Source organism: Nilaparvata lugens, chromosome 11 (genome assembly GCF_014356525.2).
Source record: "Nilaparvata lugens isolate BPH chromosome 11, ASM1435652v1, whole genome shotgun sequence".
Lineage (NCBI taxonomy): Eukaryota > Metazoa > Arthropoda > Insecta > Hemiptera > Delphacidae > Nilaparvata > Nilaparvata lugens.
Genome location: NC_052514.1, coordinates 20,360,620 through 20,387,145, shown reverse-complemented (window position 1 = coordinate 20,387,145; position 26,526 = coordinate 20,360,620). Strand labels below are relative to the sequence as shown.

The window sequence follows — 26,526 nt, the reverse complement described above, 5'->3', positions numbered from 1 at the left end:
GATTACCAGAGTAGTTCAATTGTATTCATATTCGAATATCAATTATTAATCCTCAATATTTGAATGAAATCAATGTTATTCCATTCCAAAATATACACTGATTATAGAAGTGGAAAGTTAAACTAACTGGACAAATTGTCATATGTCATCATTGTAATCATTTGAAAAATATTTTTTTTAAGAGTTTAATCATGAGTAAAGCAAGAAAATGATTAAATGTCAACAATAATTCTTAATTCCGATTTTTTCTTACAATTCCGATTGAAGGAGTGCCAAAACTTTAATCATGATACCGTTGAATTCAAATATTATACTTGGTATATTAATCTTTAGATCTTTTGAGAAATGGCAAATCCTATGATAATCAATTTAAAGAATTACATTGAAAAGTCTATTGAATCCACCGGAGACTTCGCGGCAACTGCAAATAATATTGCGGCATAGAGAATAGTAATCCGAATATTTCTTTTAATAACATTTATCTTCTCTCCCAATAACTATTATTTCTATTCTGTTGCAGTCGCAGAAGTCTTCAGGGTATTCGAATGCATATCAATTGATGTTTTGTTTTAATCACTATGTACTTGATGTAAATTCAATAATTTAATTCTCCTGTTTATTACCATTTTAGAATACAACGTTTTGAAATATCCTATTTTATACAGTTGATACAACTAATAGCTTGATTCTGTGTTACTATTTTTCAAGTTATATATTTCTGTTCATCCTCATGAAATTTTCAGAAAAGGACGCAACTGATGACAAACAAAACATCGATTATGAGTCAAAGGAAGTTGAGTCACATCATTCGACGGAAGAACGACGTTCATCCTCATCCTCCTCATCATCACTTTCAGTCGTGTCGGAGATTAAAAATGATGATAACAAATCATCTAAATCACAAGATTCAAGTGGTGGCGAGACTTATGTAAAGGAAAAATCACCCTTCAACGTTTCAGAGAATGAAATAGATCAGGGTGAACATCTGAGATTGAATGAGAGTGTACTTGACGGATTGAGTTTGAAACTTCATTCGAATAAAGATGTTTTTACAGAAGAAAATCAGAAAATCTCTGAAAATGTAGGACAAACTATTGAAAACAAACAAGAATCTGTAGATGAAGTATTAGTTGAAAGAAGTGAATCTAAAACATTCGATGTGGTTGAAGTTGCCCAGGTTGATAAGAATAATACAGTTACAATATCATCATCAGTATCTTCTGAAATTCTGCAAAACGATAGCAAATTAAATTTAAACGCTGAAGATTTCGCTGTCACCAAGAACACTAATGGTAATAATTACTTGGTACCGTTATCAGCTAGGAGCGGTACCACTGCAGAGATGCGTGATTCTGTTAATATTAATACTGTGGATTCACCTAGTGCTCGAAAACTTGATTCATGCGAAATGGTGAATGAAAATATGGGACGATATAATAGAAACTGTAATAATAATACTATGCCACAAACTTCTTTCCATTTATCGATTCCAGAGACAATGAATCATTCTAAGAATAAAATCACAATGACTTCTAATTTTGAAAATCAAGAGTTCAAAGTTGTATTGGAGTTGAGTAAAAATAATTCAGGTGCTTTGAGTTCTGCAAAATCATCAAATGAGTTGAATGATGGAGAACAGAGTCGTGTTCCAATAGATAACGATAAAAGTTTTGAACGGAAAACCAGTAAAGCAGTGAATACTGAAAATATTTCAGGGAATGACTTGGGAACTTCCATTAGAAGCCAAAGGTTGGAAGATGCTGGTAAACCGAGAGAAGTTTCACAGCGAGCTGCTGAAGTAGTTTGTCAAGAAAGAGCTGAAGGAGCTAGTTCAGGTGTAGCTGAAGGGTTGGCTCAAATAGTTGAACAACAAGTTGATTGGCAAACAAAGTCTCACGATCTTGCTCAGCTGAGAAACCGTATTGAAGGCTTGGAGTCAACTTTGAACTCAACTGTTGGTGTTGTGCTGGAGAAATTGAGCAGCGACTTGGCCAAACGACCTTCCACATCAGGTATGCATGTTGGCGTTTCTTGCAAACTGGATGAGATCCGCTCCTCTCACTGTCAAACTGACGATTTTCAACTAATAAAAGCTACGGAAAGTAATCTGCTACATACAACAACGGAGGATCAGCCTATGCCAAAAACATCATTGGTGGATGAAATCAATAAGATATTCAATGTAAATCGAGGAGTTGCTGTGGAGAAATTCAAGAAACCAGTGGAAATTTCAGCAACGAATAAGAATTGTCATCAAAGGAAATATCGAACGCAATCATCCAGCTCACAGTCTTCATCTTTGGTATCCATCCCACGTTTGTCTGGAAGTGAAGAGAAATCGCAATCAGTAAGTTTTTTATAAACGTTGTCAATTTTATTACATGCTACTTCCTAAGTTTATTCCTATTCATTGACGATAATAGTAAAAAATAGAACTGAAAGAATTACATTAATATCTATATTTTATGCACAAAAAGTACTCATATAAAACACTTTCAAAACTTGAATTCAATGCGTAGTTACAATAATTGAAATGGTTATAAATGGGTTACATCTCATCCAAAGTTCTAAATACGGTACTACCTACTTATCTTTCAAAAGAAGAAAATGATTATACACAGTAGTAGCATATAATAATAATACTGAGGGTGATTCCCACATAAGCTCTTAGGCTTGTGCGTGGGTAATGCGTGAGAGGGATGATGATGAGAGATGACGACTACTTTTTAGGTAGACGGGACCGACGGATTTATCGTCTCCTCCGAAAGACGGGGTGGCCGTATCTATGTGATTGTGCTGTAGTCAAAAACTTTTGTCCCGGTCGAGATTCGAACTCGGGTTCTCTTGATTAATAAACCGGCGCGTTATCATTTACTCCAACGAGCCAGTTCAATTAAAAAAATTATTAACGTGATTAATTTTTAAGAATAAACATTCTCTATAAAATATTATCAAGAAACATTGATTTTCTAATCCAACTATTAAATCTGATATTGTTCATATCTGACAAACCTTATCCAATACATTATACCCGAACAAACCCTATATAGAACTCAATTTCTATTATTTTCAAGTCAACTTTTAGTGAGGAGCTTTTCACACATCCATCATATTTTTCATTATTATTACTGGAAATTAATTCCCATAATAATATATTATTCCCAATGATACACTATTATCATGATATAATATAAAAAGTGGAAGTGAATACACCATACCGATTTTAAAGCACCAAAGTATCAGTGTATTATAAATTTTCTGATCTGTTTTTCTACACTAGTAATCAATCACTGTAAGGAGTGGAATAGCAATGATTCCAGATACCGGTAATGAACAACATGGTTTACATTATCTAAAATTAAAGACATACCTTTATTCTTTATTTATTCATTTATACAATAAGCACATTATCAAAATGATAGGGAGAGGAACCTTGTAGGTATATAATAAGGTAACCTTGTGCTATTCCTCTCCCAAATTTAGATAAGGTTACACATAGTCCAAAAGTGGTTAAGTCTTGTAGTTCTTCAATTGACAAAATTCAAAAAGACTATTGAAACCCACCATTAAATTCGTTTAGTGGTTACTTTTTTCATGAATATATTAGCATATACAGAGTGTTTAAGAACTCCCTACCAATACTCTAGGGCATTGTTCCTGGGTAAGAAATATATCTAAATATCATATTTAAATTCATACAGCGGGCATTTTGATTTTTTCACTTATTATTTATTTTTCTAAATAATGATAAACGTACAGAATTGAAACTCTGCACAATCATTTATACCAACTAGACAAAGCTACAAAAAAATTATGACAATTTTTCAAATTCATAAAACAAAATGGAGGCCATTTAGTTTTTTTTTCTTGAATAACTCAGAAGCCGTTGGTTTTACCAAAAATTAAAAGAATAACTTTTTTTAGTAAATTCCTATCGATTGGTACCAGATTCGTTAAGATTGGGCCAATATTAACTGAGATATGGCAGCCTTAGTGGTGGGTGACCACTGAAAGTTTGCAGTGCAAATCAAGGCATGCTATTAGAGTCGCCTCGATGATGCAACAATCTCTATTTGCATTGAATGTTAATAGTGAGCGATTTTAGGCCATTTCAAACAATAAAATAACGTTACATAACCCTCTGAAGGTGGGTCACCAACCAATAAAGCTGCCATATCTCAGTTAATATTGGTCTAATGTGGTACCAATCGATAGGCAATTAAATTTACTAAAAAACGTTATTCTTGTAAAGTTTTTCTATAACCATCAGCTACTGAGTTATTAAAGAAACAAAATTCTAAATGGCCGCCATTTTGTTTTATTAATTTGAAAAATTATCATAATTTTTTGTAGTTTTGTCTAGTTGTTATAAAATTGGGCAACGTTTCAATTTCGTATGTTTAACCATATAATTTATAAAAGAATGATAAGTGAAAAAACAAAATGGCCGCTGTGTGAGTAACTGAAGACTTCCGGACAATTCAAATATGATATCTAGATATGTTTTCTATCATGGGATATCTTTTTATGCTATTTTTCTATGATATTAGGTACCGTACTGGAAACCTGCAGTACTATAGTTACAACATTTTGAATGGTGATAACAAGTTGACTATTCTCCTTTCTTTACAGGAATTATCTGAAGGTGAAGTTGGAATGGATGCCGCCATTTGTTCTTGCAGCTTTGGCGAGATAAAAATGTCTGGTTGCTCTAGATGTGGAACTTACGGTGTGAAAAAGTTGAGCATGAAACGATCCTACCCGAATTTGCAGAAAAGTGATGGTGAGGTGAGCGTTAGACATGCACAGAGAACATCTTCGGACTGCAGTGGGTCTCAGAGTGTGGATTCCTGCACAAAAATAAGCCTTGATATGAGAAGAGTGTTCAAGTTCAAATCTAAATCACTATCCCAGAGTAGAGTGTCTGCTTCTAAGAGTTTTACAAATGTGGTGGAGAATATCTTGGATGAGTTGAAAAGGGAGAAAATGGAAGCCAGAATGAAATTCAAGAGATCACAAGAGAATTTTGATGCGCAGTTTCTAAAGCACTGTGAGTGCTTGAGAAGAAGTACCAGTGATATGTCTCTTAAGATGACTGCTTCCGTTGTAAATCATGCAGCTAAAAGTGGTACTCAGTACCATTCTCCTAGAAATAAAGTGCTTCAGTATCAACCTAGTGAATTTGGTGAGGAAAATTATTATCAGACAGAAAAACCACAATTTCTTACTAAAAGCCGTCAAAATGATAAGCCACATTCAACTGTTGTAATCTCAGATGAGTCTGGGGATTCAGAGGTGGCGATTGAAAAACTGCAGGAGCTTGATTCTAGCTCTCTTTTCCGTTTGATCAGGAAACGCAAAGGTCGTCAATCTCATGCTAATCTTGATCAAGGCATTGAAAGCGATAACAACTTATCAAACAATGGAGATGGAGGTAAATCGAAGTTAAATGTATCTACTGGAAAATCATATGGGGAAACCGGAGTTGAAAACCCCGATCTTAATGAAATTGGATCATCGAGTGGAGTGAAAAGTGTAGAGGACGTATTGAAAACATTTTTCAGTTCAACTAATTCTTTAGAGCAGGAGCTTGGAAGGACTGAGCTATTGAAACAGCATACATGTTCACATAAAGAATCCTCGCTTATCAGAACGAGAAACGACCTGCTCGACTCAGACAGCTGCAATTCTACCATAATTTCCAATACCTCAGGTGAGAATTGATTTCTCTTTCATTTTCATTAATAAAAAAGATATGGATTTTCCGAGATAATAATATTTGTTTATAACTATATTTTTCTCTAGAGAATCAATGCCGGATTGTGGAACTTTGGGAGATTTATGATTTCTACATCTAGAACACAGCTAAATTTAGTTTTTAGTAAACTTTTCGACCAAAAAAGCAAACAAAATAAATTAGGAAGCTTTTTTGTTTAAACCAGTAAGTGCATGCAATGGTTATCAGAGATACACTCTCTATAAAAGATTTAACAGGTGTCGAGAATAGCAAATTGGAAAGAAGTATAAGCGACCGTAGTGAGATTTGTTCAAGGTAGGAAAGATATATGAATGATTTTTAAAATTCTATTAAAAATAGATGGTAGAGTTAATGAATATTGTGAAAAATGTATTTTTGTGGATGGTTGTTATAATGACTAAAAATTAGATACGGTATTCCTGAATCAAATAGTAATATTGAATTATTTAGAATTTATTGAAAAATTATAAAGTTCAAATAGTACTTCTTACTTGTTTGTAATAGATAATTCAAGAATTGTGTGCAATATAAGAACAATAAGAGATGCATTAGTTGAAATTTTCTTTGAGTGTGTGTGTCCATCAGAAGGGTAAAGTAACGGTAGAAGGATAACGTCTCTTTGCCTCAAGAAGGCTTTAGCAGTATGTTCATGAAAAAAGTTTGCTATATAGTGCAGCATAAAGTTGAAATATTATTTTTTACAGATGACCGTGATCGTAGCGAAGGACAAATCTGATATCGTTGACTAATGTACCTGGAATCAAAATAGAATAGTGGGCTGTTTCCTATTTAGTATCCACTTAAGTAATTACTGTTTGATTTTTTCTTCTAATTATATTGCAATTAATATTTAGTATGTTTCGCCTTTTTATTTTCAAATTGATCGCAAGGTTTGTGATTACAAGACTATAGGAACAATAAGTGAGCTTATCAGCATAAGCTCAAAAGTAAAGATGCAGCGGGGCCACCGAAAGTATTCATTATAATGTCTCTATTCTGTTCTTATTCTTAATTATCACTTTTCAGTGAAAGTAACTGTGTAAAATACTTTTTAACACAACTCAAATACTCAAAACAGAAATGTTTCTATCTATATTACTTATTTACTCCCAGGGCCATCTAAATATCTAAGTTGATATTTGGCCGCACCAACAAACTGTTTCCATGTAGTTCACTCCTCAGCATCTTTTTCTGTTGCTCCAAGCCTCTCCTTGTCAGTCTTAACCTGTTGCCACCATCTCTGTCTGGGTCTCCCACGGGGTCTTCTTCCTGAAGGGTTGGGTTCTAAAACTTTTTTATCGATCTATAGCAATGGTCGCCAAACTTATGAGCCTGCGAGCTAGAATAGAATTTATAAATCTTCTAGTGAGCTACCAAGGATTATTAGACTGAAGAAAGTACGGTATGCAAAATGAAATTTTCACACTTTTATTGCCTATAAAGATACATTAGTATTGAAATCTACTTATCTCAGCAAAAAGTATAACAAAAGTTGAAATGCACATTTCAATGAGAGCAGTGGAACTCTTTTTGGTTATCAAGTATTTTCTTGATGTTTGGAGTGTACGTTGTAGCTGCCATTCGATGCAGTTGTCCAATTGTTCATCAGTCAGTCTGTTCCTATATCGATTTTTTATGAATTTCATACTTGAAAAAGATGCTTCACACAAGTAAGTAGAGCTGAACGTAGCTTTCAACCTCAATACAACTTATTTGGACAATAAATTTATTTTATGAAATTGGGATGAAAAGAAGTTTTGGACTGTAGTATGTTTCATTGTCCTTAAGTTGATTGTAAATGATAAGCAAATAAATAAATAAACTTGAATAATATTTGGAAATTTTTCTTTGGGGACTTGAGGCCAAATATTTCCAGTTGTAGAAAGTGATCTGAGAGACAGATCATTTTTAAAATCCACAAATTCTATTTCAACTGAAGCCTGATCTCCACCAAAATGTTTTACAGCACAAGCTGCAAAATCTTCTGCATGGATCTCTACAAAAGAGAGTTGATGAATTTTACCATATTTGATATGCTTTTAAAATCTTGAAATCGTTGATCGATCTAATCTCAAGTCTGAAAGAATTGTAACTTGGTTAATGCTGCGGTGTTGTGGAGAATTTTTCTCGTCATTGATTTTCTGCAGACTGGGAATGTGTTTATATTCACACTGGACGACATTCTTTTGCACGAGCATTTCTGTGAGCTACCAAAACCAACCCCACGAGCTACCAGTAGCTCGCGATCGACTGTTTGGCGACCACTGATCTATAGGAATGCAATTTTATTTTCATTGATATTCTTGTCAGGGTACTGAGTACCCTTTATTGACAAACTAGTTGGATGACATTTGGTTCGCATACTTTAAATAAAAACTATTTAAAAGTTTCGAATTATCCGCTTATTGATTTTTTTGAGATAATAGTTTGGGTTCTTTTACCATTATTAGAGACAATCGAATAAAGCGTATTCCTTTCTGTATGTTCTTAATTGCTAGTAACCTGAGATTTATAAGAGAATGAGTTCACTAGAGATTGATAAATGTAATACCTACCGTATCTAATGTAACACAATAAAACACAGAAAAATATATGGTATCTAAAAATCTACATAATATAATATGGTTATGGTTCACACTTCAAAATTCGAAACATGTTGAGTAATAATGAAATTAATGTACGGAAGCAGTAAAGTAAGTAGCACTAAAAAATAAAGGGTACGTAATATTGATATTGTAAGCTCGCATAGGCCTATTTCAATTTTACCAAAATCAGTTTTCAAGGAATTTGAATATTGCCGCGATTTGAATATTTTGTTCACTGTCAGGTGATCTGATCAGTAATAGACCTATATCAATCAACAATCACACAAACGACAAACGTGGAAACTTCGTCGTCCGTTGAAAAACGTTAATTATTAGCAGTTGTTTTTCTTATCAAATCTTTAAAAAATGTTTGACACTGGAAAATTTATTAAAGAAGTTGAGCATCGCCCTATCATCTACAACACACAAATTGAAGGCTACTATAACAGAGAATTGAAGCAGAAATGTTGGTTTGAAATAGGAAATGCAATGTTCGATGATTGGGAAACACTTGATTCTGAAGAACAATTCGACACAGGTAAGTTGATCTTCATAAATTATATCATTATAAAGCGGAAAATCATGATAATCTTATTTTACTTGAATTTAATAATAATTAGAGACTGATAAAAATTGTAATATTTAAAATTGTTGAACGTTCTTGTAGTTGACGACATAAACTTTATTGTTACAATACAGAGAATTAGACCCTTATATTATAATGCACATTTTATGTTAAAACAGAGAAATATCAGCTGATCGTTTAAATGCGAAATGTAACACATTAGAATGAATGCGACTATACTAACAAGTAATCGTTGTTCAGCGTGGATGGTGCGTAAATGGTCCTAGGTAGACTACCTACACGATGTTCAAGGCTATAAAAAATATTAAAATACATCTAAATTTCAGAGAATATTATTAAAAAAAGAAGCCTAAATAGCATTATTAGTTGACAATAAAAACAATTAGTGCGAGACCATATTAGGCGTTTTTAAACAAGTCGGCAGGGCAGGAAGCTCTCCGATTGGCTGACTATCAGCTGATTCTCGAATGAAAAACCCTTATCAACAATCAACCAATCGGAGAGCTTCCTGTCCTACTGACTCGTCTGTAAATGCATAACATACGGTCAGTATGGTCTCGCCCTTATTTATATCTACGCCTGATCACTCTGTGTGCACACAACCTGAAATGGACAACTTTTTCGCCAAAATTACAACCTTATATTGGGTTGTTTCTTCTGTTGTCGCTGAAGCAGCCGATTTATAAAAAATATCCGTATGGCTTTTATTGGTGGGGAGTCTCTGACGGAAGTTCCACCTCGCCTGAGTATAATTTAAGCCATCAATGGGCCTCACGACTGTTATTGGTATTTCATCCGGAATCGACGATTAACGTGCCCATCCGATAATAAAGTGGGAAAAATCCTCTATTGAGTAGATACGCTGAGGGCCGATTTCCGAGCTCGAGATTCACCTAAGTTCTAGTCTTTAAACAGCTGGAGTCAGAAAATTGGCTTTCCGAAAAGGGGCGTAGCACTACCCCGTAAACAAAGCCAGCATAGTGCAAGACAGTTGGTTGATGGAAACGTCAGCACAGGTAGGGCTCCTACACTAGCTGATATAGATCAGCTGATATCAACAAATTTTGATTGGTGTAGGAGCCCTACCTGTGCTGACGTCACCAGAATGCACTATGGCTTTGTTTACAGAGGTAGTGGGCGTAGTCGCAATCAATGTTTAAATTTAATTTCGAAAAACTAGAAAATTGAGCACAAAATAAAATAAAGAGAAAATAGTGTAAAGTTTCAGCTACTTTGAATTATTTAGGAATGTTTCATTTCGTTAAGGAAAAACGTTTCCAATTATAGAAATGAGAACATAAAGATTATCATAAAAGCTGCGACTACGCCCCCGTTTCGGAAAGCCAATTTTCTGACTCCGGGCCCTACACATCTACGGATTTGGCCTGTGTCCTTGAACGACTGTGCAAAATCACTACACACTAGTTGTGAGTAACGCGAGCTCGGCCTGCCGTACTTTTCAAGGCTATCCTCTCCACCAAAATCTAAATCATCCATAATAGAGATAGAGGAATTTTGATTTCAGCTTTGAATTCAGCGACCCCTAATTCTTTAAAGCGTCAGTCCCACTTTTGAAAAAAACCGGAAACAAGGGAGTTATGGCTGTTTTTAATATAGCTTTCTATTATAATAGTAAAAACGTACTAGGTTAATAAGATAATAATTTTTTTGCTCACAAAGGGACAGGCAAAGGTTTTTAGAAGTGTTAAACACTTGAAATTTTAGGTCTTAGCATTAACATTATTTTTTAAAACTTTTTTTTAATTTTAAACTTTACTATGACAATTCATTGATTGAAAAAGGTTGTCATACTCAATATTATCCTGTAAAAATAGAGAAATTAAAAATTTTGATTCAATTTCAGCTTTCTCGATAAAATTTCACACAAGTAGACAAAAATAATATTAATATAAGTTCATTTTTATTGAATAAAAAATTGAAATATGTTAAAGCTAATAAAAATTTTGGGAAAACAATGGTATTATTATTGTACAGTACTAGTACTTTCTTGCTATAGGTTCAAACAAATTCTTCATAGAAATAAAATTCTTCATTAATAACAATAAAGTGCTCACAGAGTTTTTATTTTATTTTAGAGTTCCCGTGAACCATTTTACTAATTCGAGGGCGCTGAATCCGAATCTGGAAGCAAAAATTTTCTGAAAATATTAATTTTCCTATCTTAAAAATTGATATTTTCAGAAAATTATTGTTTTACTAGATCAACAATACCATGAAGAATCTATCCTCTAAATCTCATGGATTTATATCGTACCGAATTTGAAATGTTCTGTCCCAAAAATTCAAACTTCAGTCGTTCATATCTCAAAAAGTAATTATCGAAAAAAAATGTTTTCCTGAGAAAACTTTTTCATTTTGATAGCTTGATGATATACCAATCGAAAAACTTGGGAAAATATTACAAGTAGAGAGTTTATTTTTATTTTTTAGCCTTTGCACAGCCTTAAAGTCTAGAACTTAGCTAAATCCCGAGCTTGGAAACCGGCCCTAAGTGGCGTATAATGAGGTCCACGTTATAATGGCAGTGTAGGGAAGATAGTTTTATTACAAATATTTGTGATGAGAACTTAAAAGTGTCAGGCATTATAACCCATATATCAGATCATGATGCTCAGCTATTTGAAATTCTTAATGTTATTAGATTTCACAAAAAACCAATAAGAGGTCTTAGCAGGAGATTTGACGACTGTAATTCCAATGTATTTTTCGAAGATTTAGAGAGCGTCAATTGGATGGATGTTTATCAATCTTCAGTAAGTGATAAGTATAATGTATTTATTTCATTTTTTTCATATTATTTCAACATTAATTTTCCAAAGCTATTTATGAATGAGAAGGAAACAAATAAGGATAAATAATATTCGAGCAGCGAGGCCATTAGGAAGAAGAGAGACTTATTAGAGCTTGAAAGAATATTTAAAAATACAAAGAGTAATGATTAAAAAGATCAAATTAAAACTAGAAAGAGAGATTTAAGACATGAAATATCAATAAGTAAACAAAAAGTCTTTGACAAAAAAGTCGCCAATGCAAGAAATAAAAATAGAGTTATCTGGAAGATTGTTAACGATAATGTTGGTAAAAACAAAAATAAAACTCAAATTTAAGTGTTATAGATAATGGAATTCATGTAACAAACCCTCTTACTATTAGTAATATCTTTAATGATTTCTTTGTTACAGCAGTAGATAAGTTTGTCATACCAAATATTCCTGATAGATGTGAACCTGTTGAAAGCCCGATTTATCCAAACTGTCAATCCACACTGAGATTCAGATTCAAAATTATTGAACGTGTTGTGTACATGCAGCTAATGGAATATTTAGAAACAAATAACATTTTGGACAAAGAGCAGCATGGGTTTCGCTCTAAAAAGTCCACGATAACTGCTGGAGTCGAATTCATTAACTCTATCGTGAATGCAATCGACAAAGGGGAGAAAATTGTTGGGATATTCTTAGATATGACTCGTGCTTTTGACAGTGTGAGGCATGATGTTTTGATAGATTGATATGTTGAAAACTCTAGGTGTAAATAGAATGGAACAGACATGGTTTGCATCGTACCTGAAGGATAGGCAACAATTTGTTGAGATAGAGCATATTGAAGAGACGCATGCGCTGCAATATAAAATCAGATACCGCTCTGACCTGAGGAGTCTGAAATATGGTGTCCCTCAAGGCTCAATATTGGGTCCTTTATTGTTCCTGTGCTACATCAAAGGGTTGCCTGGGGTGGTCCAGGGGAAAGCTGCTGTTTGTCTTTATGCTGATGATGCAAACATCATCTTCTCGGGTGAATCCATTGAAGAGATTGAAGCAGCATCCGCTGTTGGCTTGTCTTCCATTAATAAATTTCTAAATAATAGGAATCTTCTTTTAAACGCCAGCAAGTCCATTGTAGTTCATTTTTCAACAAGGCAAAGAATTAATTATTGGTCCCCAAATGTTGAAATAGATGGCGAAACCTTAGAACTAGTGGATGGCACTAAATTCTTAGGCCTTGATATTGATAGCAGCTTATCATGGGATAAACATGTTTCTCAGGTTGCAAAAAAGATATCCCCCGGCCTTTTTGCTTTGCGGCAATTGAAAGATATCTGCAGTATACAGACAATGAAATCCCTGTACCACTCTTTAATACATTCTCATCTGGCATACGGACTTGCTATCTATGGAAGTACAACCAAGAGTAACCTTGATAAGATACTATTACAACAAAAAAGAGCTCTCAGAATAATAATGAAATTAAAAAGATTAGACTCAGTAAAACTCGTTTTTCCACAGTTTGGAATCTTAACAATCTATGGGCAATATATTTTTGACGTAGTCATGTACTTTAAAAAATACTCGTCAACAGGATCACGAAACGAAACACATGGCTACAACACCAGATTTGGAAGGATCGAGGAGAGGCATAGATTGGATTTCTTTAAGAAAAAAACATGTTTTAGGGGAGAAAATTTTTCAATAACCTTCCTAGAGAGTTGAAAGAAATAGAGGAAGTTGAATACCTACAAAAAATTGAAGGAATATTTGGTGGGACTATCCCTATACTCTTTGCAGGAGTATGTCAATTTGACTGCAAGATTTTAGAATCTTGTTTTTTTATCAAAATTTATAACTTCTTTATGTGTAAAGGATGGTTTTTGTGATGATATTAATAATTCTTGTTGTAATTTGACACTGTTTAGATGTATTTTGTGCATTTTGATGAATAAAGAAATTTTCAATTCATAGGAGAAAAGGGTTGCCAGATCTCAGCCTTGCCACCCAAACAGCTGATACTGGTATATCTGATGAATTAAACTGTTCATTATTGTTGAAAATAGTTAAACATATTTTATTTGGCAAGAATATATATTTTTTAAAGATGTGATAATAAATTTTCATGATTGAGATTGTAATATTACATTTTTTTCTCACATTTGAATCGAATCTTCAATTCGAGATCTATGGAACTTTATAGTAAATGTCAGAGTTATCAATAGACGGACAAATTTTTTGACGGAGAATTTATTATCGTAAATGTTTGTTGCATTGTTCCATGGTGTCACCGAGGCAGGGTTAACAAATTACTGGATAAATGGTTTATTTAAATCGAGATATATATAAAAATTTAAAATAACATTTTCAAAATAAAGTTTTATTGAGAACAGATGTAGAATGTGAATTCTAAACTTATAAGTTATAATTTTTTCGTGACGTGTCTGTAAAAATCGATATTGAACGAGGCGTTGGCTTCATGACTTGCAACTTGTTGGTCTTTTCCTGTTTTTTGACTTTTTCCTGGCCCTTCTCTGAAAAATGGCTGGCTATAAGTGTTGTCGTGGAGTTTTGCTCTAAATCATTTTCGTTTATTAATGTTTTAAATTGAGTTTTATACAAGTTTATTGTGTACTAGTTTATTATTAAATAGCGGTTTGTATTTTCAAGCCAATAGCCACTGTGTTTCAACTGTAAACTAGATAAGTATTTTAGTTCATAATAACTCTGAAATAATTAGTCTTAACATATATTCTCTTTATGTATTTGTGTATTTTCATCTGAAGATTATAAGTTAATTTGCTCTGAAAACTGGATTTCTCATTCATAGGCAATAGATCCATTCACAGTTTATCAAGAATCTATTTTATTGGAGCCGAGAACTATCCTTAGGTTGATAGGTGTTAAATGCTATTCCAACCGTTTAAGGAAAAATTGGTAGCACGGCAAATGTTACCCCTGTGGTGGGACAGAATTACAAAATAAATATGTCCCAAATGGTACACCATGAAATCCCTGGTTATAGAAATTATTAGTAGGATAGATATCTTGATAGGTTATGAATGGTTTGTTGCTGAGTGGGAAATCAGTTCAAGAGAGATCAAGTCCTAATGAATATATTATCTGTGCAGACTAGCAAAATGGCATACAATATGAAAAATATTAAAATTGATGATGAGTTAATAGCTGCCTTAACACAACTGTTTGATAAGCAAGATGCTAAGTTAGACCAAATGTTTAAAAATCAAAATGCTAGATTTGATGAGTTAAATGCTAAATTTGATAAGCAAAATGCTAAGTTAGACCAAATGTTTAAAAATCAAAATGCTAGGTTTGATGATATGAAGCAAGAATGTACTAGCATTAGACTAGAGCAGGTTAGTATAAACCTTCTATTGAAAGATGCACATGAAAAACTGAGTGACAATCATGAAGATGAAAACAAATTGAAGCATGATAATAGTAGTGTTAAGATACAGGATCAACTCATTCAAGTTTCTGACAATGTAGGCCAAGTTACTGTTGTTGAAAAAGTCAACCCTAGTGAGATAGTAGAATTGAATAAAGAAGTAGGTAGGGAGTTGTCTTCACTGAAAGTCAACTATCATGAAAGTAATATTGCTACATTGAAGGTTAGGAAAACTATAAACAAAGTGAATGATTACATGAGACAGGTTTCTGTAGAGGTTAGGAACAATGTAAACAAAATGAATGTTGCTTTGAGTCAAGTTGATGAGTTCAACTTTCAACTTAGAATTGAAAAAGTGTATGCTATGCATTCTCAAGTGAACATGACTAACTTTTGTAGGCAAAACGGCTTTGTTGAAACAAATGAACCTATGAATAAAATCATGCTATTGAAGAAAACAAAACGCAAAGTTTCCATTGATGTGTTAGTATTCAAAGGTTGTTTCAAGTTGCTTACTTACAAGATGATGACTGTGAATCACATGATGGAAGGGTATTCCCCAGTACACAATGATTAGGAATCCTGTGTTATGCCGGGATTCAGAATAGCATAATCGCTACACAGTGTATGGTAAGAGTCCATAATTGTGTCTTTTTTCTTTCCTGTAGCCTATTTTCTTGGCCCTTAATCTTTTCAATTTTCGATTCTTTCCTGTCTTTGTGTAATATTCAGTAAATTTCTTCTATGAAGCATATCTTAACCAATCTTGTCCATAGTCATTTAAATTTGTATTCTTCTGAAATAATATTAGAAGTTGAAATAGTAGCTTATTTTCCTAATCTTTAAATTGTTGATAAAACTTACCTTTTCTAAAATCTATCCATTGTTGTGTAAATAATTGTGTGCTTGTGACATATTTTTCCATCATGTATCACTTATTTTGAAATGTGTGTTGTTTTAGGGAATTTATTTACCCAGTTTTCTATTTCTCTTTTTTGTATTTTTTAGGGAACTTATTTACCCAGTATTCATCTTGATCATCTTTGTATTATAATCTTGAAATGTTTGTACTTATTATACAGTCTTTAAATTTTAAATTATTTTAAAAAAATAATTGGTTCAATTTAAAACGTTTTGTTATATTATTAATTGAAATAAGTTTTTTGTGATTGATATCTTTTTCAAAATTTTAAAATTGTTTGTTCTATAAATTTTGATATGATTGATTATCGTTTGAAATGGATGCTGGAGTGTATGTAGAATTTTTAGTGGGGTTTGTTGATTAGAATTTTGCTGGTATGTGATTGTTTTTTGAGATGGAAACCCATTATTGCCTAAAGAAGGAATAACAGAGGTTATGACTTAGAGAGGCAGTAATGAGATAATATTTTTTGTGTTGATTAATAATGTTGATTGCCATAGATGCAAAATGATGATTAATTATGAATATTGTTTGCCTTTGAAGCAAAATATTATTGATGTTTTGAATGGTTTCTTGTTTAATGATTGATAGTAAAGTTTTGTCATGAAATGTAGTTTGTGTTTAGAACATTGAAAAGTCGAAATAAACTATAGTATCCAACAAACGATGATTAACAATATTAAATAATTTGCTTTTTATACAATTTTTGAAAACAAAATTAAAACTAAATAATTTTGAAACCCTGAATGATAAATCATAAATGTGAAATGAACTTGCTATAAATGAAATGTTACATTAAATGATAATGAAATGCAGATATATTATGAAATGATTGTGAATAGAAGACCAATTGTCTGAAATTATTGAAATATGTATTGAAATTAAATTTTGTTGTGATGATGTATGTTTTTTACAATTTTGATAATGATACAGGGTGTTATGAAATTATATTTCTATTTTGAAGAATGGATTAAAATTTTGATAATTGAACAGTGAATAGATGAAAATGAATGATTTTTTTTTTAATTTATCATTGATATGTCCATATTTCACAATTTATGTATTGCTGACTGTATAATAAGATGTTAACAAATTTCAATTTCATAAATACTTAAAAATAATTTTCATGTGTATTAGATTGTATTGATAGCCTAATCAAGTTTTTCTTCTTAGTTTATAAGCATTTTAAGATAACAGGTACAGCACAGACATTAACATTGAAATAGTTATCATGTGAATCTCGAAATCAGCAACAAGTGAACGCCATGAAGAGTGTTAAGAACATTTGGGTGATTTTCGAACTAGTGTGACTCATCTACGCTGCGGCCTACACCAATAACTACGCCAAAATCTACGCTGATGCCTACACTAATAACTACGCCAATAACTACGCCAAAATGCCAAAATCTACGCCAATGCCTGCGCCAATGCCAATAGCTACGCCAAAATCTGCGCCAATGCTGATGCCAAAGCCAATAACTATGCCAATGTCAACACCAATATCAACACTAATAACTACGCCAAAATGCCAAAATCTGCGCCAATGCTGCACCAATGCCAATAGCTACGCCAATGCCTGCGCCAATGCTGATGCCAACACCAAAATCAACGCCGATGCCTGTGCTGATATCAATGCCTGCGCCAATGCCAATAGCTATGTCAATGCCTACGTCAATGCCTGCACCAATGCCAAAATCTGCGCCAATGCTGCACCAATGCCAATATCTACGCCGATGCCTGCGCCGAAGCCAATATCTGCGTCAATGCTGCACCAATGCCAATATCTACGCCGATGCCTGTGCCGAAGCCAATATCTGCGTCAATGCTGATGCCAAAATCTGTGCCAATGCTGATGCCAACACCAAAATCAACACTGATGCCTGTGTTGATGTCAATGCCTGCGCCAATGCCAATAGCTACGTCAATGCCTGCGCCAATGCCAAAATCTGCGCCAATGCTGCACCAATGCCAATATCTACGCCGATGCCTGTGCCGAAGCCAATATCTGCGTCAATGCTGATGCCAAAATCTGTGCCAATGCTGATGCCAACACCAAAATCAAAGCTGATGCCTGTGTTGATGTCAATGCCTGCGCCAATGCCAATAGCTACGCCAATGCCTGCGCCAATGCTGATGCCAACACCAAAATCAACGCCGATGCCTGTGCTGATGTCAATGCCTGTGCCAATGCCAATGCCAATGCCTGCGCCAATGCCAATATCAACGCCGATGCCAAAGCCGACACCAAAGCATACACCAATAGCAATGCCAATGCTTATTGCTGACTCTGTATCTCAAACTTCAACACTACTGCATTACCTGGAGGTAATTGCCATCCATGTTCACATTCACAACTTTGAATTCAGAAGAACAGTCACAGTATCATGAAAGAATTGATTCAAAAAATCCTCTCCTAAATTATTCCTGTATGCAGAACTCTAAACCTTGAAAGCTGAAAATATCAAAAAACCAAACCTTACCTAAATTAATCCTCACCTAAATTAATCCTGTATGCAGCGTCTATCTCTTTTCCAAAAAACGAATTACATTGTCATTTCAAGCCGGAAATGTACATTGTATAATTACAAATATGATACAAAATTTATGTGACTCTGTATTGAATTTGGAATGCAGCCGTCTACTACAAGCATGAGGCAATGCCAACTGAGATGTCACCTGTATCGAGTTTGGAATGCAGCCGTCTACTACAAACATGAAGCAATGCTAACTGAGATGTCACCTGTATCGAGTTTGATATGCATCAGTCGACTACAAGTATCAGCCCAACACTACGTGCATCCAGATCAGCCCAACACTTAACGTCATCACATTGGAGTCACACTTAACTGAAAATCATACTGAGTGCCTTAACGGACTGTTTTCAAAAATGTGCATCAATAAAATCAACCGCGATAGTGAAAGAAATGAACATTTTTTGATTTATTGAAATTTTATGTGAAAATTAAATGTAACAATTCATCAATTCATTAAAAAAAAATAATAATAATAATAATAATTTTTTTTATTCAACATACTAAATTTTTTTTATGCAATAAAAAATTGAATTTTTCTATCTATTAAATTTATGTGCAATTTCAAAAAACTATTCTTTACATATTAAACTTTCTGTTGAGATATTTTTCTTTAAATTATAAAGCTAAATCAAAAGTAATATTGATATTCTATATTTTGAGATATTGTTTGGAAACATATAACAAACGCTATTGATGAATTTTTATAATAATTTTCAATATTTTTGGATGACATGTAATGTTTTTCTAGAAAAAATTGTTACTGTTCTCGAATTTAAATTTCAACAATTTTCATTAGGGTCAATGTAAATTTTTTTCTTTAAATTTTCAAACAGTAAAATTTTTTATGTCAAGAGGGGGGTATTTGTAATATTACATTTTTTTCTCACATTTGAATCGAATCTTCAATTCGAGATCTATGGAACTTTATAGTAAATGTCAGAGTTATCAATAGACGGACAAATTTTTTGACGGAGAATTTATTATCGTAAATGATTGTTGCATTGTTCCATGGTGTCACCGAGGCAGGGTTAACAAATTACTGGATAAATGGTTTATTTAAATCGAGATATATAAAATTTAAAATAACATTTTCAAAATAAAGTTTTATTGAGAACAGATGTAGAATGTGAATTCTAAACTTATAAGTTATAATTTTTTCGTGACGTGTCTGTAAAAATCGATATTGAACGAGGCGTTGGCTTCATGACTTGCAACTTGTTGGTCTTTTCCTGTTTTTTGACTTTTTCCTGGCCCTTCTCTGAAAAATGGCTGGCTATAAGTGTTGTCGTGGAGTTTTGCTCTAAATCATTTTCGTTTATTAATGTTTTAAATTGAGTTTTATACAAGTTTATTGTGTACTAGTTTATTATTAAATAGTGGTTTGTATTTTCAAGCCAATAGCCACTGTGTTTCAACTGTAAACTAGATAAGTATTTTAGTTCGTAATAACTCTGAAATAATTAGTCTTAACATATATTCTCTTTATGTATTTGTGTATTTTCATCTGAAGATTATAAGTTAATTTGCTCTGAAAACTGGATTTCTCATTCATAGGCAATAGATCCATTCACAGTTTATCAAGAATCTATTTTATTGGAGCCGAGAACTATCCTTAGGTTGATAGGTGTTAAATGCTATTCCAACCGTTTAAGGAAAAATTGGTAGCACGGCAAATGTTACCCCTGTGGTGGGACAGAATTACAAAATAAATATGTCCCAAATGGTACACCATGAAATCCCTGGTTATAGAAATTATTAGTAGGATAGATATCTTGATAGGTTATGAATGGTTTGTTGCTGAGTGGGAAATCAGTTCAAGAGAGATCAAGTCCTAATGAATATATTATCTGTGCAGACTAGCAAAATGGCATACAATATGAAAAATATTAAAATTGATGATGAGTTAATAGCTGCCTTAACACAACTGTTTGATAAGCAAGATGCTAAGTTAGACCAAATGTTTAAAAATCAAAATGCTAGATTTGATGAGTTAAATGCTAAATTTGATAAGCAAAATGCTAAGTTAGACCAAATGTTTAAAAATCAAAATGCTAGGTTTGATGATATGAAGCAAGAATGTACTAGCATTAGACTAGAGCAGGTTAGTATAAACCTTCTATTGAAAGATGCACATGAAAAACTGAGTGACAATCATGAAGATGAAAACAAATTGAAGCATGATAATAGTAGTGTTAAGATACAGGATCAACTCATTCAAGTTTCTGACAATGTAGGCCAAGTTACTGTTGTTGAAAAAGTCAACCCTAGTGAGATAGTAGAATTGAATAAAGAAGTAGGTAGGGAGTTGTCTTCACTGAAAGTCAACTATCATGAAAGTAATATTGCTACATTGAAGGTTAGGAAAACTATAAACAAAGTGAATGATTACATGAGACAGGTTTCTGTAGAGGTTAGGAACAATGTAAACAAAATGAATGTTGGTTTGAGTCAAGTTGATGAGTTCAACTTTCAACTTAGAATTGAAAAAGTGTATGCTATGCATTCTCAAGTGAACATGACTAACTTTTGTAGGCAAAACGGCTTTGTTGAAACAAATGAACCTATGAATAAAATCATGCTATTGAAGAAAACAAAACGCAAAGTTTCCATTGATGTGTTAGTATTCAAAGGTTGTTTCAAGTTGCTTACTTACAAGATGATGACTGTGAATCACATGATGGAAGGGTATTCCCCAGTACACAATGATTAGGAATCCTGTGTTATGCCGGGATTCAGAATAGCATAATCGCTACACAGTGTATGGTAAGAGTCCATAATTGTGTCTTTTTTCTTTCCTGTAGCCTATTTCTTGGCCCTTAATCTTTTCAATTTTCGATTCTTTCCTGTCTTTGTGTAATATTCAGTAAATTTCTTCTATGAAGCATATCTTAACCAATCTTGTCCATAGTCATTTAAATTTGTATTCTTCTGAAATAATATTAGAAGTTGAAATAGTAGCTTATTTTCCTAATCTTTAAATTGTTGATAAAACTTACCTTTTCTAAAATCTATCCATTGTTGTGTAAATGTAGGTGTTAAATGCTATTCCAACCGTTTAAGGAAAAATTGGTAGCACGGCAAGATTAAATATTTTGTCAATGAGATGAATTTCTACATTGTTGATAAACGATGTGGCAACATCGCAATGCGTGAAAGAGATAGCTCCATCTGCTTTGTTGAACGACAGACAAAGATAGCAACACCATTGCAAATCACACATTGCCATTATAACGTGGACCTCACTATAGATATAAGAAACATTTCGTCCGCTAAAAACTTGAATTGAAACGTTTGATTTATTGAATCACTTTTAATTTTCTGTTTTCTGAATAGATATTTCCCTATTTTCAGTTGTGGATCTGATGAAGAAGTGGAGGTTTATTAGAGACGCTTTTGTGAGGAATTACAAGGCGACAGTTTTGAAACCGAAAAACAATCAACATAGGAGGAAGTATGTATTTTTCGACCAATTACAGTTCCTTCTACCAGTCACCAAGGGACTCAAAAATGTTCAGTCTTCAAATGATGATAATATGGACTGTTCACTATCTGCACCAAACATGAGTGCGTTCTCAGATAATTCAAATAATGATTGTGATAAAATTGGTGCTAAAAGAGCGAGAATGATCTTTCCACAGAAAGTCCTAAGTCATACTGATAGTGTGCCCAAAATAAAGTCTCCGGGCAAATCTCTTCTGGAAAATACCAAAGATTCGCACAGTCAGCTAATAAGTATTAGAAGAGAGGAGAAGCGTGATCCAGAGATTTCAGACGAGTATGGTCACAGCTCATTCCTCGCCTCTTTTCTTCCAATGTTGTGTGGTATGCCTATCAATAGAGCAATGCACGTTAGACTACACATTTCTGAAATTTTCTCTGAACACTTCATTCAAAAAGGCTGCAAACAACCTCATTGATAATGAACTCACTCACCTTAAAATTGTGATATCTCTAAAATGAATAACAATTTCAATGTTTATTACTGAAATAATTTAAGACAGTCAAAATAGACGTAGAAATCGTATTCATAATAGATTTTTCCATAAAAATTATGAATAATGACTGAGTGAGTTGCAGCTTACAAGTAACAGAGGATTACTGAAAATTTATTTATTTTTCGAGCTTGTCTTCTTTGAATTTATCGCTATAATAGTTTATTTGGTGTTTGTAATGAAAACTGTGTTCAATCATTGTTACCGTATCCATTTTTTTATAGCTTTGACTTCCATAGCATATGGAAAACTAGCCAATTTTTAGTTTAAAAAACTTGGGATTGCATTCATTATTCATTCTTTTTCGAATACAATTAGTTGATAATCAACTTGTTGAATAAATGTTGAAATACTTGTTGAAACAAATTGTTGAGTTTGTTAGCTCGTGAGATATCAGAACACGCTTTGAGGTTTTTCTACTACAAAAATACATTTCTAGTGGTTTTAAGATTCTAAATTTCTGTCAGTGGGATAATATAATGATTAATGGGAAAGAAGAGTAAAAGTTTGTGAAGTATAAGAAAACTATAATTATCGACTCTTTTTGAATTATTTGAAACTTTTTCAAAAATAAATTATTTGTTTTTTTAACATGTTTCCATATTCTCAATTTTCCATGCATAGAAGTAATGAAACATTGAGATAATGGAAACATGCTAAAAAAACCATGTAAGTGTTCAAAATAGATTAGACTGAAACAATATAATAGATAAAATATATAACATTCAAAAAGTAACAACTTTGTAACAAACATTAAATTAAAAAATAGTTTGTTACAGGATTCACAACCAAATAACACAAATCGACATTAGTAATAAACCTTTCCTACCAACTCTTGGATTCATAATTCTTGATGAATGAAAAATCGATGCTTATTACGGTTTAAACAACGCAATCATATTCAAACCTTGACAGACAGAAAGGGAATAAATTGAAGTGATCCGAAGAGGAAATAAATAAGGAAGTGTGCTATTTATAGTATTTCATGAAATTCTGGAAAAATTCAAGTCAGAAATTTGAATGATTATACCTTAAAATTATTTGTTCGCATTTATTTTACAAGATTGGTAAGAACAACAAATAATAATATGCAAAATTTTAAATGATGCCATGAGAAAATATTATAACAAGTAGTAAAATTATAAAGTTGGAACGCGATAATTTTTAGATTTGTACAATTTGTTTTGAATATTGTGTTCACGTTTCCCTTACTTTTGGATTTTGTTGAAAAATTATTTTTTATGAATACTTTCTTCAAGCAAAAATTCAAAATCAAGCTTACTATATAACATTCAAGTTGAGTAAATGTTGGTAGTATATTATTTTAAAGTGTCTTTCTTTACAATGAGACACTTTTCCAAAATTACATTTCTGTATTTTCCAAAATTACATTTCTGTATTGGGCTGTGCTAGCTCTCATTTCGAAAGCAGCCAATGAGAATATGGCATGAAAGAAGAATTTAACTTTGTTTCAAGAAAACTACAACTAGCATACCACAGTTCTCAAGATCTCAATTTGATCCTTAAGTAGATAATGTATTAAAATATTTACAAATAAGACGTGAAATAAAAAATATCCTTACAAATGAAAAAGAGAAAAAATGGTAACAAAAATTCAAACATAATAATTTATACAGCTGATTGTCTAGAAAAACACTAAAATTCACTTCACAAATTTTAGTTTTTCATTAATGGGTCAGCCATACTCACAAAATTTAGTTTTTCAATAATTAGCTTAATGCACACGACAAGTCTTTTGATTGTGATGAACGATTGATTGTGTCAACAGTCCAACGGTCTTTTGTTCCTGAATATTTCCGAATGCTGACCATTATTTTGAAATATCCTCTGTGCCCTGTAGATCGGTTCGAACTCAATCAGTTGGGCTAGGAACCCTTCGTTGGGATTGATGCAGAATCTTCTCGACTGAACAACCTGAAACGCTCTCCTAGAATAGAGTAAAGGTAATAATCAACAGTGATATCATAGAGAAATTAATAAATATTTCAAATAAATATCATGAATGAGAGAAGTAGATCAGTTAAAAAATCTCACTGACTGTAACTTTTGAAACCAAGGACTGATGTGATGATATAGAAAGGTCCATATACACTATTTGACAGTGAATGTAAATACAGCAAAATAACATACGGCTATGAGTCTTTAGTAGTTCGAGATTTTGTCAAAAGGTAGTGTGGCATGAGGAGCCAATATGGAAACTAAGGCCGACCGCCGTAGCTTGAGCGACGTCTTCGAGCAATGTAGCGCGTATCTCAGCATATTATTATTAAGCAATGCTATGAACAGCTGTTATGGGAAAAATATTTCAGGAAACTTCTAAATGGACAAGATGAAGACAACAACGAGGGAGAAATAGAGGAAGAAGGAAACAACCAGTGGGAGACAAACCAGGGTAATATCAGCTGGAAGGAGATGGAAGATGCAATTCAGAGAATGAGCAGTGGAAAGGCACCCGGACCTGATGAATTATCAGTCGACATGATTAGGGCAGCTGGACCGATTGGAATACAATGGTTTTACCGAGTTCTGAAATGAATCTGGAAAAACAAAGTAATCCCAGAGGACTGGAAGAAAGGAGAAATAATTCCCTTGTTTAAAAAAGGAAGTAAGAAGAATTGTGAAAATTATAGGGGAATCACCTTGATGAGCCACTGTGCGAAAATCTTCGAAAGAATATTACTAAACAGAATAAGCCCAAAAATCGAGCTTGAACAAAGTGAGGAACAATATGGTTTTCGACCAGGCCGCAGTACAGTAGATCTTATATTCTCCATAAGACAACTGATGGAAAAGAGCTGGGAATATAATAAGAAGATTGTGATGCTATTTATAGACATAGAGAAAGCGTATGATTCAGTGATTAGGCAAGGTTTGTGGCAGGAAATGGGAAATTTTGGGATTGAGAAAGAACATATTGGCATAATAAAGGAGATGTATAGGGGATATAAGTGCAGAGTAAGAACACAAAGTGGTTGTACAGACGAGTTTGAAGTAAGGAATGGGCTAAAACAGGGAAGTATTCTATCACCAGCCTTGTTCAATGTAGTTATGGAAGGAATGAATAGACAAGTGAGAGAGGAAGTAGGAGAAAGGGATAAGAAAATGATATTTGCGGATGATATGATGATTTGGGGAGAAACAGTTGAGGATGTACAGATGCAGTTGGATGCTTGGAGCAGGGTTATGGAGAAATATGGTCTGAAAATAAGCAGGGAAAAGAGTGAAGTAATGGTTTTTGGAAGGGATGACAATTTTGCCGGAGATATCAGATTGAATGGAGAACCCCTGAAAAATGTTGGAAGTTTCAGGTACTTGGGCAGTGAAATTGCAGATGATGGGAGAATAAACCACGAGATAACTAGAAGATTACAAAAGGGGGGGAATTTCTACCAAACAGTGAAACATTTGATTTGGGATGGAAAAGTACCAGAAAAGGCAAAGATTATGATGTACAAGGTGTATTACGTACCCATCATATTATACGGAGCCGAGACATGGACGATGACGGAAAGAGAGTGGAGTCGAATACAGGCAGGAGAAATGAGGTTCCTCAGGGCAATAAAGGGGAAGACACGAAGAGACAGAGTTAGAAATGAGGATATAAGAAGAGAATTGAACATGGGGAGTATAAGGGAAAAGGTTGAAAGTATGAGACTACGCTGGTTTGGGCACATGAAGAGAATGAGAGAGGATCGGCTGCCAAGGAGGATGGAGGAGATGAGGATTGAAGGGAGGAGACAAAGAGGACGACCGCGACGACGATGGACAGACTCAGTGGCCAACGAAGTGGAGAAGAGAGGACACCGATGGCGGCAGGTGGAGGACAAGCGATGGTGGGAGGACCGAACAAGATGGAGAGGCATTGTAAACACCCAGACCCGGCACTAGCTGGAACGGGACCCGGATATGTATGTATGTATGTATGAACAGCTC

At 33.5% G+C, this 26,526-nt stretch overlaps 3 protein-coding genes across 13 annotated transcripts in view; 2 read left to right on the top strand and 1 right to left on the bottom strand.

The window, feature by feature from the left end:
- The window catches only part of LOC111050227 (kinesin-related protein 4), a 152,740-nt gene extending 146,126 nt beyond the window's left edge, over positions 1 to 6,614 (top strand). For all 5 annotated transcript variants that reach the window (XM_039437818.1, XM_039437819.1, XM_022336507.2 and 2 more), the window contains 3 exons: positions 744 to 2,347; positions 4,633 to 5,713; positions 6,463 to 6,614. In XM_039437818.1, the coding sequence (XP_039293752.1) occupies positions 744 to 2,347; positions 4,633 to 5,713; positions 6,463 to 6,494 (2,717 nt within the window). In that variant the 3' untranslated portion in view covers positions 6,495 to 6,614. The remainder of the gene's footprint in view (positions 1 to 743; positions 2,348 to 4,632; positions 5,714 to 6,462) is intronic.
- A 1,982-nt stretch (positions 6,615 to 8,596) lies between these two features.
- Positions 8,597 to 22,938, top strand: LOC111050226. The gene is made up of 2 exons (XM_022336504.2): positions 8,597 to 8,881; positions 21,932 to 22,938. Exons 1-2 carry the CDS (start codon positions 8,710 to 8,712, stop codon positions 22,495 to 22,497), a joined length of 738 nt encoding a protein of 245 aa, XP_022192196.2. The 5' UTR covers positions 8,597 to 8,709; the 3' UTR covers positions 22,498 to 22,938.
- A 653-nt stretch (positions 22,939 to 23,591) lies between these two features.
- Positions 23,592 to 26,526, bottom strand: part of LOC111063100 (serine/threonine/tyrosine-interacting protein-like) — a 29,277-nt gene continuing 26,342 nt past the window's right edge. For 3 of the 7 annotated variants that reach the window (XM_039437816.1, XM_039437810.1, XM_039437811.1), the window contains exon 4: positions 23,592 to 24,520. In XM_039437816.1, coding sequence (XP_039293750.1) covers positions 24,355 to 24,520 — 166 coding nt within the window. In that variant the 3' untranslated portion in view covers positions 23,592 to 24,354. The remainder of the gene's footprint in view (positions 24,521 to 26,526) is intronic. The other 4 variants (XM_039437817.1, XM_039437812.1, XM_039437813.1 and 1 more) reach the window with 2 other exon arrangements.